Here is a 15995-nt window from a genome sequence, read left to right as displayed (position 1 = left end):
ACAATACTGACCTAATTGACATAGTGAAAAGAAGGAAGTTTGTACAGAATGAAAATATTCCAAAACATGCAACCTGTTTACAATTGTATTTATATTTTATTTCACCTTTATTTAACCAGGTAGGCCAGTTGAGAACAAGTTTTCATTTACAACTGCGACCTGGCCAAGATAAACCAAAGCAGTGCGACACAAACAACAACACAGAGTTACACATGGAATTAACAAACGTACAGTCAATAACACAATAGAAAAAATCTATATACAGTGTGTGCAAATGAGGTAAGATTAGGGAGGTAAGGCAATAAGTAGGCCGTAGTGGCGAAGTAATTACAATTGAGCAATTAAGCACTGGAGTGATGGATGTGCAGAGGATGAATGTGAAAGCAGAGATACTGGTGTGCAAAGGAGAAAAAAAATAAAAATATGGGGATGTGGTAGTTGGATGGGCTATTTACAGATGGGCTATGTACAGGTGCAATGATCTGTGAGCTGCTCTGACAGCTGATGCTTAAAGCTAGTGAGGGAGATATGAGTCTCCAGCTTCAGTGATTTTTGCAATTCGTTCCAGTCATTGGCAGCAGAGAACTGGAAGGAAATGCAGCCAAAGGAGGAATTGGTTTTAACACAGTTACAGTTTACACAGTAACACAATAAGGCACTAAATTAAAACAGAAAAAAAAAATTATATATATATATATATATATATATATATATATATATATATATATATATAGACAGTGTGGGGAAAAAGTATTTGATCCCCTGCTGATTTTGTACGTTTGCCCACTGACAAAGAAATGATCAGTCTATAATTTTAATGGTAGGTTTATTTGAACAGTGAGAGACAGAATAACAACAACAAAAAATCCAGAAAAACACATGTCAAAAATGTTTTCAATTGATTTGCATTTTAATGAGGGAAATAAGTATTTCACCCCTCTGCAAAACATGACTTAGTACTTGGTGGCAAAACCCTTGTTTTGAGGTCAGACATTTCTTGTAGTTGGCTACCAGGTTTGCACACCTCAGGAGGGATTTGATTTTGTCCCACTCCTCTTTGCAGATCTTCTCCAAGTCATTAAGGTTTCGAGGTTGACATTTGGCAACTCGAACCTTCAGCTCCCTCCACAGATTTTCTATGGGATTAAGGTTTGGAGACTGACTAGGCCACTCCAGGACCTTAATGTGCTTCTTTTTGAGCCACTCCTTTGTTGCCTTAGCCGTGTGGTTTGGGTCATTTTCATGCTGGAATACCCATCCACGACCCATTTTCAATGCCCTGGCTGAGGGAAGGGGGTTCTCACCCAACATTTGACGGTACATGGCCTCGTCCATCGTCCCTTTGATGCGGTGAAGTTGTTCTGTCCCCTTAGCAGAAAAACACCCCCAAAGCATAATGTTTCCACCTCCATGTTTGATGGTGGGGATGGTGTTTTTGGGGTCATAGGCAGCATTCCTCCCCCTCCAAACACGGCGAGTTGAGTTGATGCCAAAGAGCTCCATTTTGGTCTCATCTGACCACAACACTTTCACCCAGTTGTCCTCTGAATGATTCTGATGTTCATTGGCAAACTTCAGACGGGCATGTATATGTGCTTTCTTGAGCAGGGGGACTTTGCGGGCGCTGCAGGATTTCAGTCCTTCACGGTGTAGTGTGTTACCAATTGTTTTCTTGGTGACTATGGTCCCAGCTGCCTTGAGATCATTGACAAGATCCTCCCGTGTAGTTCTGGGCTGATTCCTCACCATTCTCATGATCATCGCAACTCCACGAGGTGAGATCTTGCATGGAGCCCCAGGCCGAGGGAGATTGACAGTTCTTTTGTGTTTCTTCCATTTGCGAATAATCGCACCAACTGTTGTCACCTTCTCACCAAGCTGCTTGGCGATGGTCTTGTAGCCCATTCCAGCCTTGTGTAGGTTTACAATCTTGTCCCTGACATCCTTGGAGAGCTCTTTGGTCTTGGCCATGGTGGAGAGTTTGGAATCTGATTGATTGATTGATTGCTTCTGTGGACAAGTGTCTTTTATACAGGTAACAAACTGAGATCAGGAGCACTCCCTTTAAGAGTGTGCTCCTAATCTCAGTTCATTACCTGTATAAAAGACACCTGGGTGTCACAGGATCCAACGAAAGTGGCGCCCCTCCTCGGTCAGGCGGCGCTCGGCGGTCGTCGTCGCCGGCCTATTAGCTGCCACCGATCGTTGTTTCTGTGTCGTTTAGTTTTGTCTGTCTGTTCCGCACCTGTTTTGTGTATGTCATTAGTGGGGACTTATTTAATGTGTGTTTTCAGTTGGGATTTTGTGCGGGATTGTTTATTGTCCACGTTGTGAGATCGACAGTTTGTTTTTTGTAGTAAGATTTACCGGGCTGCGCTCCTTACCTTGGGAATTATTTTTTGTGCTGTACGGGCGCAGTTCACTAATTACTGGTACTTTGTATAGCGCCCTGTGCTTTTCGGCGTGTGTGTGAGTAGAATTATTAAAAGACACTCATCTCCAGCACCTCTGTCTCCTGCACTTGATTTCACCTATCAGCCAGTCCAAGTCCGACGTGACACTGGGAGCCAGAAATCTTTCTGATTGAGAGGGGGTCAAATACTTATTTCCCTCATTAAAATGCAAATCAATTTATAACATTTTTGACATTAGTTTTTCTGGATTTTTTTGTTGTTATTCTGTCTCTCACTGTTCAAATGTACTTACCATTGAAATTATAGACTGATCATTTCTTTGTCAGTGGGCAAACGTACAAAATCAGCAGGGGATCAAATACTTTTTTCCTTCACTGTATATAAATAACTTTATGTCCTGAATACAAAGCATTATGTTTGAGGCAAATCCAACACATCTCTGAGTACCACTCTTTGTATTTTCAAGCATAGTGGTGGCTGCATTATGTTATGGGTATGCTTGTCATTGGCAAGGACAAGGGAGTTTTTTAGGTATACACAGAAACAGAATAGAGCTAAGCACAGGCAAAATCCTAGAGGAAAACCTGGTTCAGTCTGCTTTCCAACAGACACTGGGAGACAATAACCTAAAACATAAGGCCAAATCTACACTGGAGTTGCTTATCAAGACGACATTGAATGTTCCTGAGTGGCCTAGCTGCAGCTTTGACTTAAATTGTCTTGAAAATCTCTGAAAAGACTTGAAAATGGCTGTTTAACAATGACTAACAAATAACTTGACAGAGCTTGAAGATTTTTTAAAAGAATAATGTGCAACTATTGTACAATCCAGCTGTGCAAAGCTCTTAGTGTCAAATGTAGTTCTGCAGGAGGGGTGAAGTCAGGCGCAGGAGACTTAGGTACGTGAAACATGTTTAATGAAGAATGCAAGTCCAAAGAACCGAACCGACAAGGCAGGGTAAAAATAATTCCAAAGCGAGTCAAACACAGTCTAGGAATGTAGCGGGACGCAGCCCAGCAACCCTAATGCCAAAACGCGTAACGTATTCTTAAGGACAAGAACAAATAACCCCCAACCTACAACAACAGACACAAAACAATCCCGCACAACCCACAGACAAAACAGACAGACTAAATACCCCACTAATTACTAAACACAAAACAGGTGCTACCCTAACCAGACATTACCAAACGAAACAGAAAAGGAAATCGGGGGCAGCTATTAGGCCGGCGACGGCGACCGCCGAGCGCCGCCCGAACGGGGAGAGGTGCCACCTGTGGACATGGTGACACTTAGACACTTACCCAGAAAGACTCACAGCTGAAATCACTGCCAAGGGTACTTCTACAAAGTATTGACTCAGAGGTGTGAATACTTATGTAAATTAGCTATTTCTGTGTTTCATTTTCAATACATTTGCAAACATTTCTGAAAACAAGTTTTCAGTTTGTCTTTATGGGGTATTGTATGTAGATGTGTGAAAAAATATATATTTAATACATTTTGAATTAAGGTCCAGGAATGGCTGAATAAATGCAACATTTACCTAGAGCAAACGCTGCAGATAGCAATACTGGGTGATTTGAAAAGTCATAGTCAATCGATCAACAATATAATAATTATTTGATCAAAAATATTTATCTTTAATTTACAATCTGTAGAAACTATGAGAATAGAAAAGTTCAGAACTTTTGTGAAGCATCACAGCACAGTTGAAAAATATATGGCAAATAGAAATCCAATATGGATGGTGTTAAGAGATAGATGGATGGAAGGGGTTGAATGGAGCTGAAAGGTGGGACTAATAACAACAAAATAACAAATGTAAAACATACAGAGTCTGTAAAATGCATATACAGTGGTTGCTCAACTAAAAGTTTTGAGATTATGCTGCGGGACTTAGATGTAATTTGTGGTTTATTACAGTACCCTGTGTCACTGCTTCATTGCTCCAGACCAGAGCAAGAGGAAGTTAGAGCACTGATTCTACTTTATGGTACCAAGGCGCTAATGTGTCTCTAACTGACAATGAATGGGTGACATAAACCAAATAGAAACAGATAATTGTGCACGACTTCGAAATTGAATTTCAATGAACTGAATGATGAGGATGAAGAAGGTGATTGAATTTAGAACTATAGTGTAAGAATTTATATTCCTCTGTCCTGCACGCTCACACTCTGAAAAAGACAGTGTGGTTTTTATTTTAAGGTTAAGGTTTTTAATTCTAAGAGAAACTAAAATGTTCAGTTATATTCCATGATGTTCTTAAGATGTATGTGTTGACTGAATATAAGCAAGTGACGTCTGCTAAATAATCAAGTTGATGGCGCAGTCATATAGCCTCAGCACCTACATAAAGCTGAGTGACTAACTCATTCATGGCTTTGGATCAAAATAAATAAGTACCAACATTCTTTCTGATAGTCTTTAATAAAGAAATGTTTTGGTTATCCTGACCTGGACACCATGTATTACTTTGTGCAAGGCAATTGATCAGCATTAAAAACTTTGTAGATGGGGCCTCCTGAGTGGCGCAGCGGTCTAAGACACTGCATCGCAGTGCAAACTGCGTTGCTACAGATTCTGGTTCGATACCCGTGCCGGCAGCGACCGGGAGACCCATGAGGCGACAGAGGGCTTTTGGTTTCTCTCCCTCTAAAAACAGAAATAAATCATTCTAAATAACAAACTGGCTTTATTTACAAATTAGTAAGAATGTCTCACCCCATGTTCAATAATGGCTTTTTTCTCACTCACTTTAGGTTATTTGAAAACAAAATCATCTCCAAAATATTGTTATTTTTTAAACAAAGCGATTAGTATTATTATTATTAATTAATTTAGAATTATATAAAAGCCCCTTAGATATTCTCACAGATCAGATTTGACCTAACGAAAAATGCCCATTAGATATTCATTTAGAATCCTCCAAGTCACGTCATTGAAAAAAAAATGTTTTCGATATACTGTAGGCTTACTGTAGGCGACATGAGTCTCACTAGTGTTGAGTAATGTGCTGTTAAAAGTGGTGTAGGTCTTATTTATTTAAAAAGCATATTGAAGTTAGAAGCAATAGGATTTGAAGCAATAGTCTACCCTCTGTGGTCAACTATTTCAGCACAGTTTTGCGCAGCTCTGAGACAGGCATGCGGACTGGCCTTGATAAATCAATTTGATTTTGATTTTCACTGAATCTCTGTTTGGGTATTGGTTAGACTACAATTAGGGTGTGGAAATGTTTTTCTCTTAGTACTGTAACCTACTCCCGACCGAAACACTAAGGGTTTTGTTTTTCATTTTTCTTGGAATAGAAACACTATAATATTAATCAAATGAATTAAGCAAATTTCTTAAAATCAATCCCATATACTATGTTCTTACAAAAATATATATGTTGAAGGCTATCAAATGCTTTTCAAAGATGCCCTCTGGTAGTCAAACTAGCACTCACTAGCATGGTTAACAATTAAATAACTTGCCATAGAATTCAGAGGCAGCCCGCAAGGTATGCTGCAGTATGACGCAACTTTTACAGGAGCAACCAATGTTGGTTCAGAACTTTTGTGAAATAGCACAGTTACAAATATATGGCAAATAGAAATCAAACTGCATGGACATCAGAAATAGAGGAAGGCAAGGACTAAAAACAAACAAAATATAACTATTGTAAAATAGATTGTGTCCGTAAAATGTATATAGTATACAGTTGATGTCAAAGTTTACATACACTTAGGTTGGAGTCATTAAAACTCGTTTCTCAACCACTCCACAAATGTGTTGAAGCAACATCTCAAAACATCAGTCAGGAAGTTAAAGCTTGGTCGCAAATGGGTATTCCAAATGGACAATGACCCCAAGCATACTTCCAAAGTTGTGGCAAAATGGCTTAAGGTATTGGAGTGGCCATCACAAAGCCCTGACCTCAATCCTATAGACAATTTGTGGGCAGAACTGAAAAGGTGTGTGCAAGCAAGGAGGCCTACAAACCTGACTCAGTTACACCAGCTCTGTCAGGAGGAATGGGCCAAATTGACCAAACTTGTGGGAAGCAAATCTTGTAGAAGGCTACCCGAAACGTTTGACCCAAGTTAAACAATTTAAAGGCAATGCTACCAAATACTAATTGAGTGTATGTAAACTTCTGACCCACTGGGAATGTGATGAAAGAAATAAAAGCTGAAATAAATAATTCTCTCTACTATTATTCTGACATTTCACATTCTTAAAATAAAGTGGTGATCCTAACTGACCTAAGACAGGCAGATTTTTGTAGGATTAAATGTCAGGAATTGTGAAAAACTGAGTTTAAATGTCTTTGGCTAAGGTGTATGTAAACGTCTGACTTCAACTGTATATATGTATGTGTATTTGTATGTATGTGTATATGTATGCATGTTTATATATACACTACCTTTCAAAAGTTTGGGGTCATGTACAAATGTCCTTGTTTTTGAAAGAAAAGCACTTTTTTTGGTCCATTAAAATAACATCAAATTGATCAGAAATATAGTGTAGACATTGTTAATGTTGTAAATGACTATTGTAGCTGGAAATGGCAGATTCTTTATGGAATATCTACATAGGCGTACAGAGGCCCATTATCAGCAACTATCACTCCTGTGTTCCAATGGCACGTTGTGTTAGCTAATCCAAGTTTATCATTTTAAAAGGCTAATTGATCATTAGAAAACCCTTTTGCAATTATGTTAACACAGCTTAAAACTGTTGTTCTCATTAAAGAATCAATAAAACTGGCCTTGTTTAGATATTTTTTTTAATGTGGGATTGGAAATGATACAGACAATTACATTCATGGAAGCTACAATCTATGCGCAATATTAAAGCTAATCCAACACACCCCCCTCCCACAAAAAGATGAAAAAAAGCCTGTAACAAAATGTGTAATAAATCAAGGTGTATTAATACTTTCTGAACTCACCCAAGGGAGTATTTTAAAGCTTAATCTGAGGTTTTCAGTTCATAAAAATAATGTGGAATCTGTATCTCACCTCCATAACAAAATGCATAATTGATTACATCTTTCTCTCTTTTTTTGTCTGTCATTATCTCTCTCTCACTCTCCCTCACCCTTCCTCACCCTCTTTCTCTCGCTCCCTCTCTCTCTCTCTCTGTATATCTCTCTCAGGGGGAGAAGTACGACGGGAGGAAAGCAGACGTGTGGAGCTGCGGGGTCATCCTCTTTGCACTTTTAGTGGTGAGTGATTGACAGCTGCCGTTGCCCTGACGATGACCCTGACACGTCCCGTTGAATTAGTGTTGTGGTTTGATGTGAGTTAAAGTGACAGGGGACGTAGCTGCATGTAACACAATAAGTCTTCATAGGAAGCTGCACCTCAGTGACTCGCTGGCTTTGGTCTACAGTGACTTGCATAAATGTCTTCATTATGATTTTAAATACCCTGGGGTGGAATTTGAGGTAAGGGACAGGACAAGGTTTGGAGACGTAACTTAATAAATGTGGTAAAACAAACTTCTTGTCAATGGCCTGTGATTCCAGACCTTGTCTGTATAGAATGTTAGTGAAAGATGACATTAGATTATTGGATCAGGACTGAAAATTAAATCAGCACCCTCCATCTTTCATCCCCATGTGATTGGTTGATTCATCATGTTTCTGATTGGAGCAGGGATTTCCTGGGCTGGCTTGACTGTCAGCTTTGTACTGACACACATATGCTCATTAATCAGAGTCTGTGTCATCAGCATTCACACACCGCTCTGATTAGACAGTGACAAAGTGGGGAAGCCGAGAACAAAGGAAATAATAGGCTGTGTGTCTGTGTGTGAGGGTTTCTCCATTTTTTTTGTCAATATGGCCATCAATTATTTCTCCCTAATGAAGATATGTTGAGATGGGACGAGACCCTATCAGTCATGCTATCATAAACTACACCTCTAATCCATAGAAGTGTGAATACTCTGCCTGTTTCAAATGTCAGATAGACCTTCACTGATTGGCATGAGTAATGCTCATGTATTGCCTTGCCTAGTGTCTCTCGAAAGCCATTCATGTTAGAGATTTTGAAGAAGGCTGGCTAGATAGACCTACATTGACTGCCACGAGTAATACTTATTCACTGTATTCCCTTGGCTCACAACAATAACCTTCTTGTTTGTCCTTGTCAGATGCATACAGTACAGTCTCACCTGGCAGTCTTTAACCTTTCTGCTTTGGCATGGCTCTAGATTTCCAATGCCGACTTACTGAGTGGTATCACATATGGCCGGTTTCCCGGACACATATTAAGGCTAGTCTTGGACTAGGAAACACTTTCAATTGGGAAATAGGAATCTCCGTTGAACATTCTTTTTTATCCAGGACTAGGCTTTAAGTGGGTCCTGTAGACCAGCCATTAGAATATCTTCACTGGAACTTGAGCATCATTCTGGTATTAATGCTCCTCTCTGTGTTCAGAGGACCACAATGGAAATAAATGGTTAACTTTTCTGTGTTATCCTTGATGATTTGAATGCAGTGTATCACTTGGCTGGCTGGAATTATGAATAAAATCTTATCAATCTCAGGGCGCCCTGCCATTTGACGATGACAACCTGAGAAACCTGCTGGAGAAAGTGAAGTTGGGTGTTTTCCACATGCCCCACTTCATCCCCCCAGACTGTCAGAACCTCCTTCGGGGCATGATCGAGGTGGATGCCACTAAGAGACTCACGGTACATTCCTCTAAGATCAGCTCTAGGATCAGATGTATGTTCGTAACCCCCTTATTTCAGGTAGACAATTCCCTTAATATCTGCTCTAGCATCAGTTTAGATTACGGCCCACCTAATCTACCGCTAAGATCAGGCCTAGGATCAGATGTATGTTCACAACACCCTTGTTTCAGCTTCAAGATGCACTTAATACTACATTCGTTCACTTTCAGGTGAAAGGTAAATTGGTTCTCAATCAATACAGGGGGCAACTTCTAAAGGGCCTAAGCAGATATAAATGTAACAAACAATTCCATCTCACTTTATTACCACAAAATATTTACCACCGCAGTGTAAATCAGAGCATCTCCCCCAGCTCTCACCCACAGTACTAGTAAAGCAGAAATCACTTATGACTGTAGAGAAAGGGAGCCATCTTCCCCTGATTTAGACTAAAAGACACTCAGAGGCAGTTTCTCATGCTCAGATTAAGAGTATTCCTGGACTAAAAAGCACTTTTAATGGTTTTTCTACAGTTACCATGTCATTTTGTCCAGCAGTAGGCTTAATCTTGGTCCGGGAAACCTCCTCTCTGGATCTAGACTCTAGACAGTAATCCCATTGGTTCAGACATCTGAGACACAGACAGGCGACACTTTAAACCCTCCCACGACTACAGTGTGACTTCCTCTAACAGTTTATTAGATTAACTCTCACTCACATCAGCATTAAGAGTTTTCTGTCAAATAGAGGGTGCTTTCCCAGTCGCCCAACGTCTTAAGTATCCCTCACTCATCCGGTTTTCTCTCTGTTTAATCTACTCAACAAATAATATGAATATTAATGCTATAATGTGTTTTTTTCTTCTTTCTATGTATTGAAGTAAGTGGAAGGCCCATAGAAATAGAATTAATATACACTACATGAGCAAATGTATGTGGACCCCTTGCACGTCGAACATTTCATTCCAAAATCATGGGCATTAATATAGAGTTAGTCCCCCCTTTGCTGCTATAGCAGCCTCCACTCTTCTTGGAAGGATTCCACTAGAGGTTGCAACATTGCCCGCTGGGACTTGCTTCCATTCAGCCACAAGAGCATTAGTGAGGTTGGGCACTGATGTTGGGCGATTAGGCCTGGCTCGTGTCGGCGTTCCAATTCCCCCCAAAGGTGTTTGATGGGGTTGAGGTCAGAGCTCTGTGCAGGCTTGTCAAGTTCTTCCACACCAAAGTTGGATGCACAGAATTATCTAAAATGTCATTGTATGCTGTAGTGTTATGATTTCCCTTCACTGGAACTAAGGGGCCTAGCCCAAAACATGAAAAACAGCCCCAGACCATTATTCCTCCTGCACCAAACTTTACAGTTGACACATTCGGGCAGTTAACGTTCTCCTGGCATCCTCCAAACTCAGATTCAGCCGTCGGACTGCCAGATTGTGAAGCGTGATTCATCACTCCAGAGAATGCATTTCCACTGCTCCAGAGTCCAATAGCGGTGAGCTTTACACCATTCCAGCCGACGCTTGGCATTGCGTATGGGGATCTTAGGCTTGTGTGCGGCTGCTCGGCCATGGAAACCCATTTCATGAAGCTCAATTAACAGTTCTTGTGCTGACGTTGCTTTCAGAGGCAGTTTGGAACACGGTAGTTAGTGTTCCAACCGAGTACAGATGATGTTTACACGCTAAGCGCTTCAGCAATCTGCAGTCCTGTTCTGTGAGCTTGTGTGGCCTACCACTTCGCGGCTGAGCCATTGTTGCTCCTAGACATTTCGACTTTACAATACCTGCACTTACAGTTGAGCGGGGCAGCTCTAGCAGGGCAGAAATTTGAAAAACTGACTTGTTGGAAAGGTGGCCTCCATTGACGGTGCCATGTTGAAAGTGACTGAGTTCTTCAGTAAGGTCGTTCTACTGCCAATGTTTGTCGATGGAGATCGCATTGCTGTGTTCTCTATTTTATACACCTGTCAGCAATGGGTGTGGCTGAAATAGACGAATCCACTAATTTGAAGGTGTGTCAAGATACTTTTGTACATATAGTGTATTATATTTTTGTTGTCGCTACAGTAGGTAAAGACTAGGATGTTACTAGAAGTCTTAAGTGTGTTGTAATACATACAGTAAGAACACATAAGGCATGTTGCTGTGTTCACTTGTCTGTCTGTCACAGCATCTGTTCCACATGCTGTGTCATTAACACGTTTTTTTCCTCTTCCTGTGTGTCTCTACAGTTAGAGCAGATCCAGAAGCACAACTGGTACATGTGAGTACAGCTCCTTTCTGCGTGTGTGTTTGTGTGTGAACATCCATACGACGGGTTGTTTTGTGCATACTCTAATAGATATATGCACTATGTACTTCTATCAGTGAAATGTAATTTAATTTACAAAATGTAGCAAATATTAAAAAAAAGGGTCAGTAGATAAAAGTATTGCACTTACATAGGCTAAATTAGGGAATGGGAACTAATGGAAGCTAAAGTCAAACTTTTTTGCAGCCTTTATAGTAAGAGAAGGTAGGACCATTAGGACAGATGTAAGAGGTCTATTTCCTGCTACGCTCTAGTAGTTACCCTACACGCCACCTGAACATAAAAGACAATGATGTTCTTAGTTTTAATGGAACTCTGTTCTGTTCCTAAATGGCTTGGCCTTATCAATGCAGGCTTTTAAATACCTCCTCTCAGAAAAGTGCCAAGGTCCGTTCCACTGTTCAGCAATCTAATAATTTGAGTTGCTCATTGCTACATTATGTCAGTTCATCATTGCTATTTAGCAATCTACGATATTGTATACTGAACAAAGATATAAACGCAACATGGTAAAGTGTTGGTCCCATGTCTCATGAGCTGAAATAAAAGATCCCAGACATTTTTCATGCACACTAAAAGCTTATTTCTCTCAAATGTTGTGCACAAATTTTTTCACATCCCTGTTAGTGAGCATTTCTCAAGACAATTCATCCACCTGACAGGAGTGGCATATCAAGAAGCTGAATAAACAGCATGATCATTACACAGGTCCACCTTGCACTGGGGACAATAAAAGGCCACTCTAAAATTTGCAGTCTTGTCACACAACACAATGCCACAGATGTCTCAAGTTTTCACGGAGCGTGCAATTGGCATGTTGATTGCAGGAATGTCCACCAGAGCTGTTGCCAGAAAATGTAACGTAAATTTTTCTACCATAAGCCGCCTGCAACGTCGTTTTAGAGAATTTGTCAGTAAGACAAACCAGCCGCACAACCACAAACCATGTGTAACCACGACAGCCCAGGACCTCCACATCAGGCTTCTTCACCGGCGGGATCATCTGAGGCCAGCTCCCCGGACAGCTGATAAAACTGCAGAATTTCTGGAATGGCCAGGCATAAGCTATGGACAACAAATACAATTGCATTTAATGAGGGAAATAAGTATTTGACCCCCTCTCAATCAGAAAGATTTCTGGCTCCCAGGTGTCTTTTATACAGGTAACGAGCTGAGATTAGGAGCACACTCTTAAAGGGAGTGCTCCTAATCTCAGTTTGTTACCTGTATAAAAGACACTTGTCCACAGAAGCAATCAATCAATCAGATTCCAAACTCTCCACCATGTCCAAGACCAAAGAGCTCTCCAAGTATGTCAGGGACAAGATTGTAGACCTACACAAGGCTGGAATGGGCTACAAGACCATCGCCAAGCAGCTTGGTGAGAAGGTGACAACAGTTGGTGGGATTATTCGCAAATGGAAGAAACACAAAAGAACTGTCAATCTCCCTCGGCCTGGGGCTCCATGCAAGATCTCACCTCGTGGAGTTGCAATGATCATGAGAACGGTGAGGAATCAGCCCAGAACTACACGGGAGGATCTTGTCAGTGATCTCAAGGCAGCTGGGACCATAGTCACCAAGAAAACAATTGGTAACACATTACGCGGTGAAGGACTGAAATCCTGCAGCGCCCGCAAGGTCCCCCTGCTCAAGAAAGCACATATACATGCCCGTCTGAAGTTTGCCAATGAACATCTGAATGATTCAGAGGACAACTGGGTGAAAGTGTTGTGGTCAGATGAGACCAAAATGGAGCTCTTTGGCATCAACTCAACTCGCCATGTTTGGAGGAGGAGGAATGCTGCCTATGACCCTAAGAACACCCTCCCCACCGCGAGGTGGAGGTGGAAACATTATGCTTTGGGGGTGTTTTTCTGCTAAGGGGACAGGACAACTTCACCGCATCAAAGGGACGATCGACGGGGCCATGTACCATCAAATCTTGGGTGAGAACCTCCTTCCCTCAGCCAGGGCATTGAAAATGGGTCATGGATGGGTATTCCAGCATGACAATGACCTAAAACACACGGCCAAGGCAACAAAGGAGTGGCTCAAGAAGAAGCACATTAAGGTCCTGGAGTGGCCTAGCCAGTCTCCAGACCTTAATCCCATAGAAAATCTGTGGAGGGATCTGAAGGTTCGAGTTTCCAAACGTCAGCCTCGAAACCTTAATGACTTGGAGAAGATCTGCAAAGAGGAGTGGGATAAAAATACCTACTGAGATGTGTGCAAACCTTGTGGCCAACTACAAGAAACGTCTGACCTCTGTGATTGCCAATAAGGGTTTTGCCACCAAGTACTAAGTCATGTTTTGCAGAGGGGTCAAATGCTTATTTCCCTCATTAAAATGCAAATCATTTTCTAACATTCTTGACATGCGTTTTTCTGGATTTTTTTGTTGTTATTCTGTCTCTCACTGTTCAAATTAACCTACCATTAAAATTATAGACTGATCATTTCTTTGTCAGTGGGCAAACGTACAAAATCAGCAGGGGATCAAATACTTTTTTCCCTCACTGTAGAAGCACGGTGGCTAGGAAAAACTCCATAGAAAGGCCCAAACCTAGGAAGAAACCTAGAGAGGAACCAGGCTCTGAGGGCTGTGCCTGATGAAGATTATAACAGAACATGGCCAAGATGCTCAAACGTTCATAGATGACCATTAGGGTCAGATAAATAATAATACAAATCACAGTGGTTGTACACCACAAAGGAGATAATTGTGGACTACAGGAAAAAGAAGACCAAGCACACCCCCATTCTCATAGACGGGGCTGCAGTGGAGCAGGTTGAGAGCTACAAGTTCCTTGGCGTCCACATAACCAACAAACTAACATGGTCCAAGCATACCAAGACAGTCGTGAAGAGGGCACGACAAAACCTATTCCCCCTCAGGAGACTGAAACGATTTGGAATGGGTCCTCAGATCCTCAAGAAGTTCTACAGCTGCACCATCGAGAGCATCCTGACTGGTTGCATCACTGCCTAGTATGGAAACTGCTCGGCCTCTGACCGCAAGGCACTACAGATGGTAGTGCGAACTGCCCAGTACATCACTGGGGCCAAGCTTCTTGCCATCCAGGACCTCTATACCAGGCGGCGTCAGAGGAAGGCTGTAAAAATTGTCAAAGACTCCAGCCATCCTAGTCTCTGTTACCACACGGCAAGCCGTACCAGAGTGCCAAGTCTAGGTCCAAGAGGCTTCTAAACAGCTTCTACCCCCAAGCCATAAGACTCCTGAACACCTAATCAAATGGCTACTCTCTGTTGTTATCATCTATGCATAGTCACTTTAATAATTCTACCTTCATGTACATATTACCTCAACTAACCGGTGCCCCCGCACACTGACTCTGTACCGGTAACCCCCTGTATAGAGTCTCGCGATTGTTATTTTACTGCTGGTCTTTAATTACATGTTACTTTTATGTCTTATTCTTATCCGTATTTTTTTTTACTGCATTGTTGGTTAGGGGCTCGTAAGTAAGCATTTCACTGTAAGGTGAATACCTGTTGTATTTGGCGCATGTGACTAATAAAATGTGATTTGATTTGAACACAGCTGATTGCCTGAAACACATTAAGAAGGAAAGAAAGTCCACAAGTTAACTTTTAAAATGCATTCCAGGTGACTACCTCATGATGCTGGTTGAGAGAATGCCAAGAGTGTGCAAAGCTGTCATCAATGTGTGTTGTTTCATAGTTGTGATGTCTTCACTATTATTCTACAATGTAGAAAATAGTAAAAATAAAGAAAAACCCTGGAAAGAGTAGGTGTGTCCAAACTTTTGACTTGTACTTATACAGTTGAAGTCAGAAGTTTACATAAACCTTAGCCAAATACATTTAAACTCAGTTTTTCACAATTCCTGACATTTAATCCTAGTAAAGGTTCCTTGTCTTAGGTCAGTTAGGATCACCACTTTATTTTAAGAATGTGAAATGTCAGAATAATAGCAGAGAGAATTATTTATTTCAGCTTTTATTTCTTTCATCACATTCCCAGTGGGTCAGAAGTTTACATACACCCAATTAGTATTTGGTAGCATTGCCTTTAAATTGTTTAACTTGGGTCAAACATTTCCGGTAGCCTTCCACAAGCATCCCACAATAAGTTGGGTGAATTTTGGCCCATTCCTCCTGACAGAGCTGGTGAAACTGAGTCAGGTTTGTAGGCCTCCTTGCTCACACACTTTTTTTCAGTTCTGCCCACAAATGTTCTATAGGATTGAGGTCAGGGCTTTGTGATGGCCAACTCAAATACCTTGACTTTGTTGTCCTTAAGCCATTTTGCCACAACTTTGGAAGTATGCTTGGGGTCATTGTCCATTTGGAAGACCCATTTGCGACCAAGCTTTAACTTCCTGACTGTTGTCTTGAGATGTTGCTTCAATACAACCACATAATTTTCCTCTTCCCTCATTATGCCATCTATTTTGTGAAATGCACCAGTCCCTCCTGCAGCAAAGCACCCCCACAACATGATGCTGCCACCCCCGTGCTTCACGGTTGGGATGGTGTTCTTCGGCATGCAAGCCTCCCCCTTTTTCCTCCAAACATAACGATGGTCAATATGGCCAAACAGTT

General features: G+C 41.3%; 1 protein-coding gene across 2 annotated transcripts in view; it reads left to right on the top strand.

Moving 5' to 3' along the window:
* Nucleotides 1-15995, top strand: part of LOC115167594 (serine/threonine-protein kinase BRSK2-like) — a 178015-nt gene that overhangs the window by 123375 nt on the left and 38645 nt on the right. For both annotated transcript variants that reach the window (XM_029722174.1, XM_029722173.1), the window contains exons 7-9: nt 7565-7633; nt 8965-9111; nt 11326-11357. In XM_029722174.1, coding sequence (XP_029578034.1) covers nt 7565-7633; nt 8965-9111; nt 11326-11357 — 248 coding nt within the window. The remainder of the gene's footprint in view (nt 1-7564; nt 7634-8964; nt 9112-11325; nt 11358-15995) is intronic.

The sequence above is a fragment of the Salmo trutta genome, chromosome 29 (assembly GCF_901001165.1).
Source record: "Salmo trutta chromosome 29, fSalTru1.1, whole genome shotgun sequence".
NCBI lineage: Eukaryota > Metazoa > Chordata > Actinopteri > Salmoniformes > Salmonidae > Salmo > Salmo trutta.
This window is presented reverse-complemented; position numbering and strand designations above follow the sequence as displayed.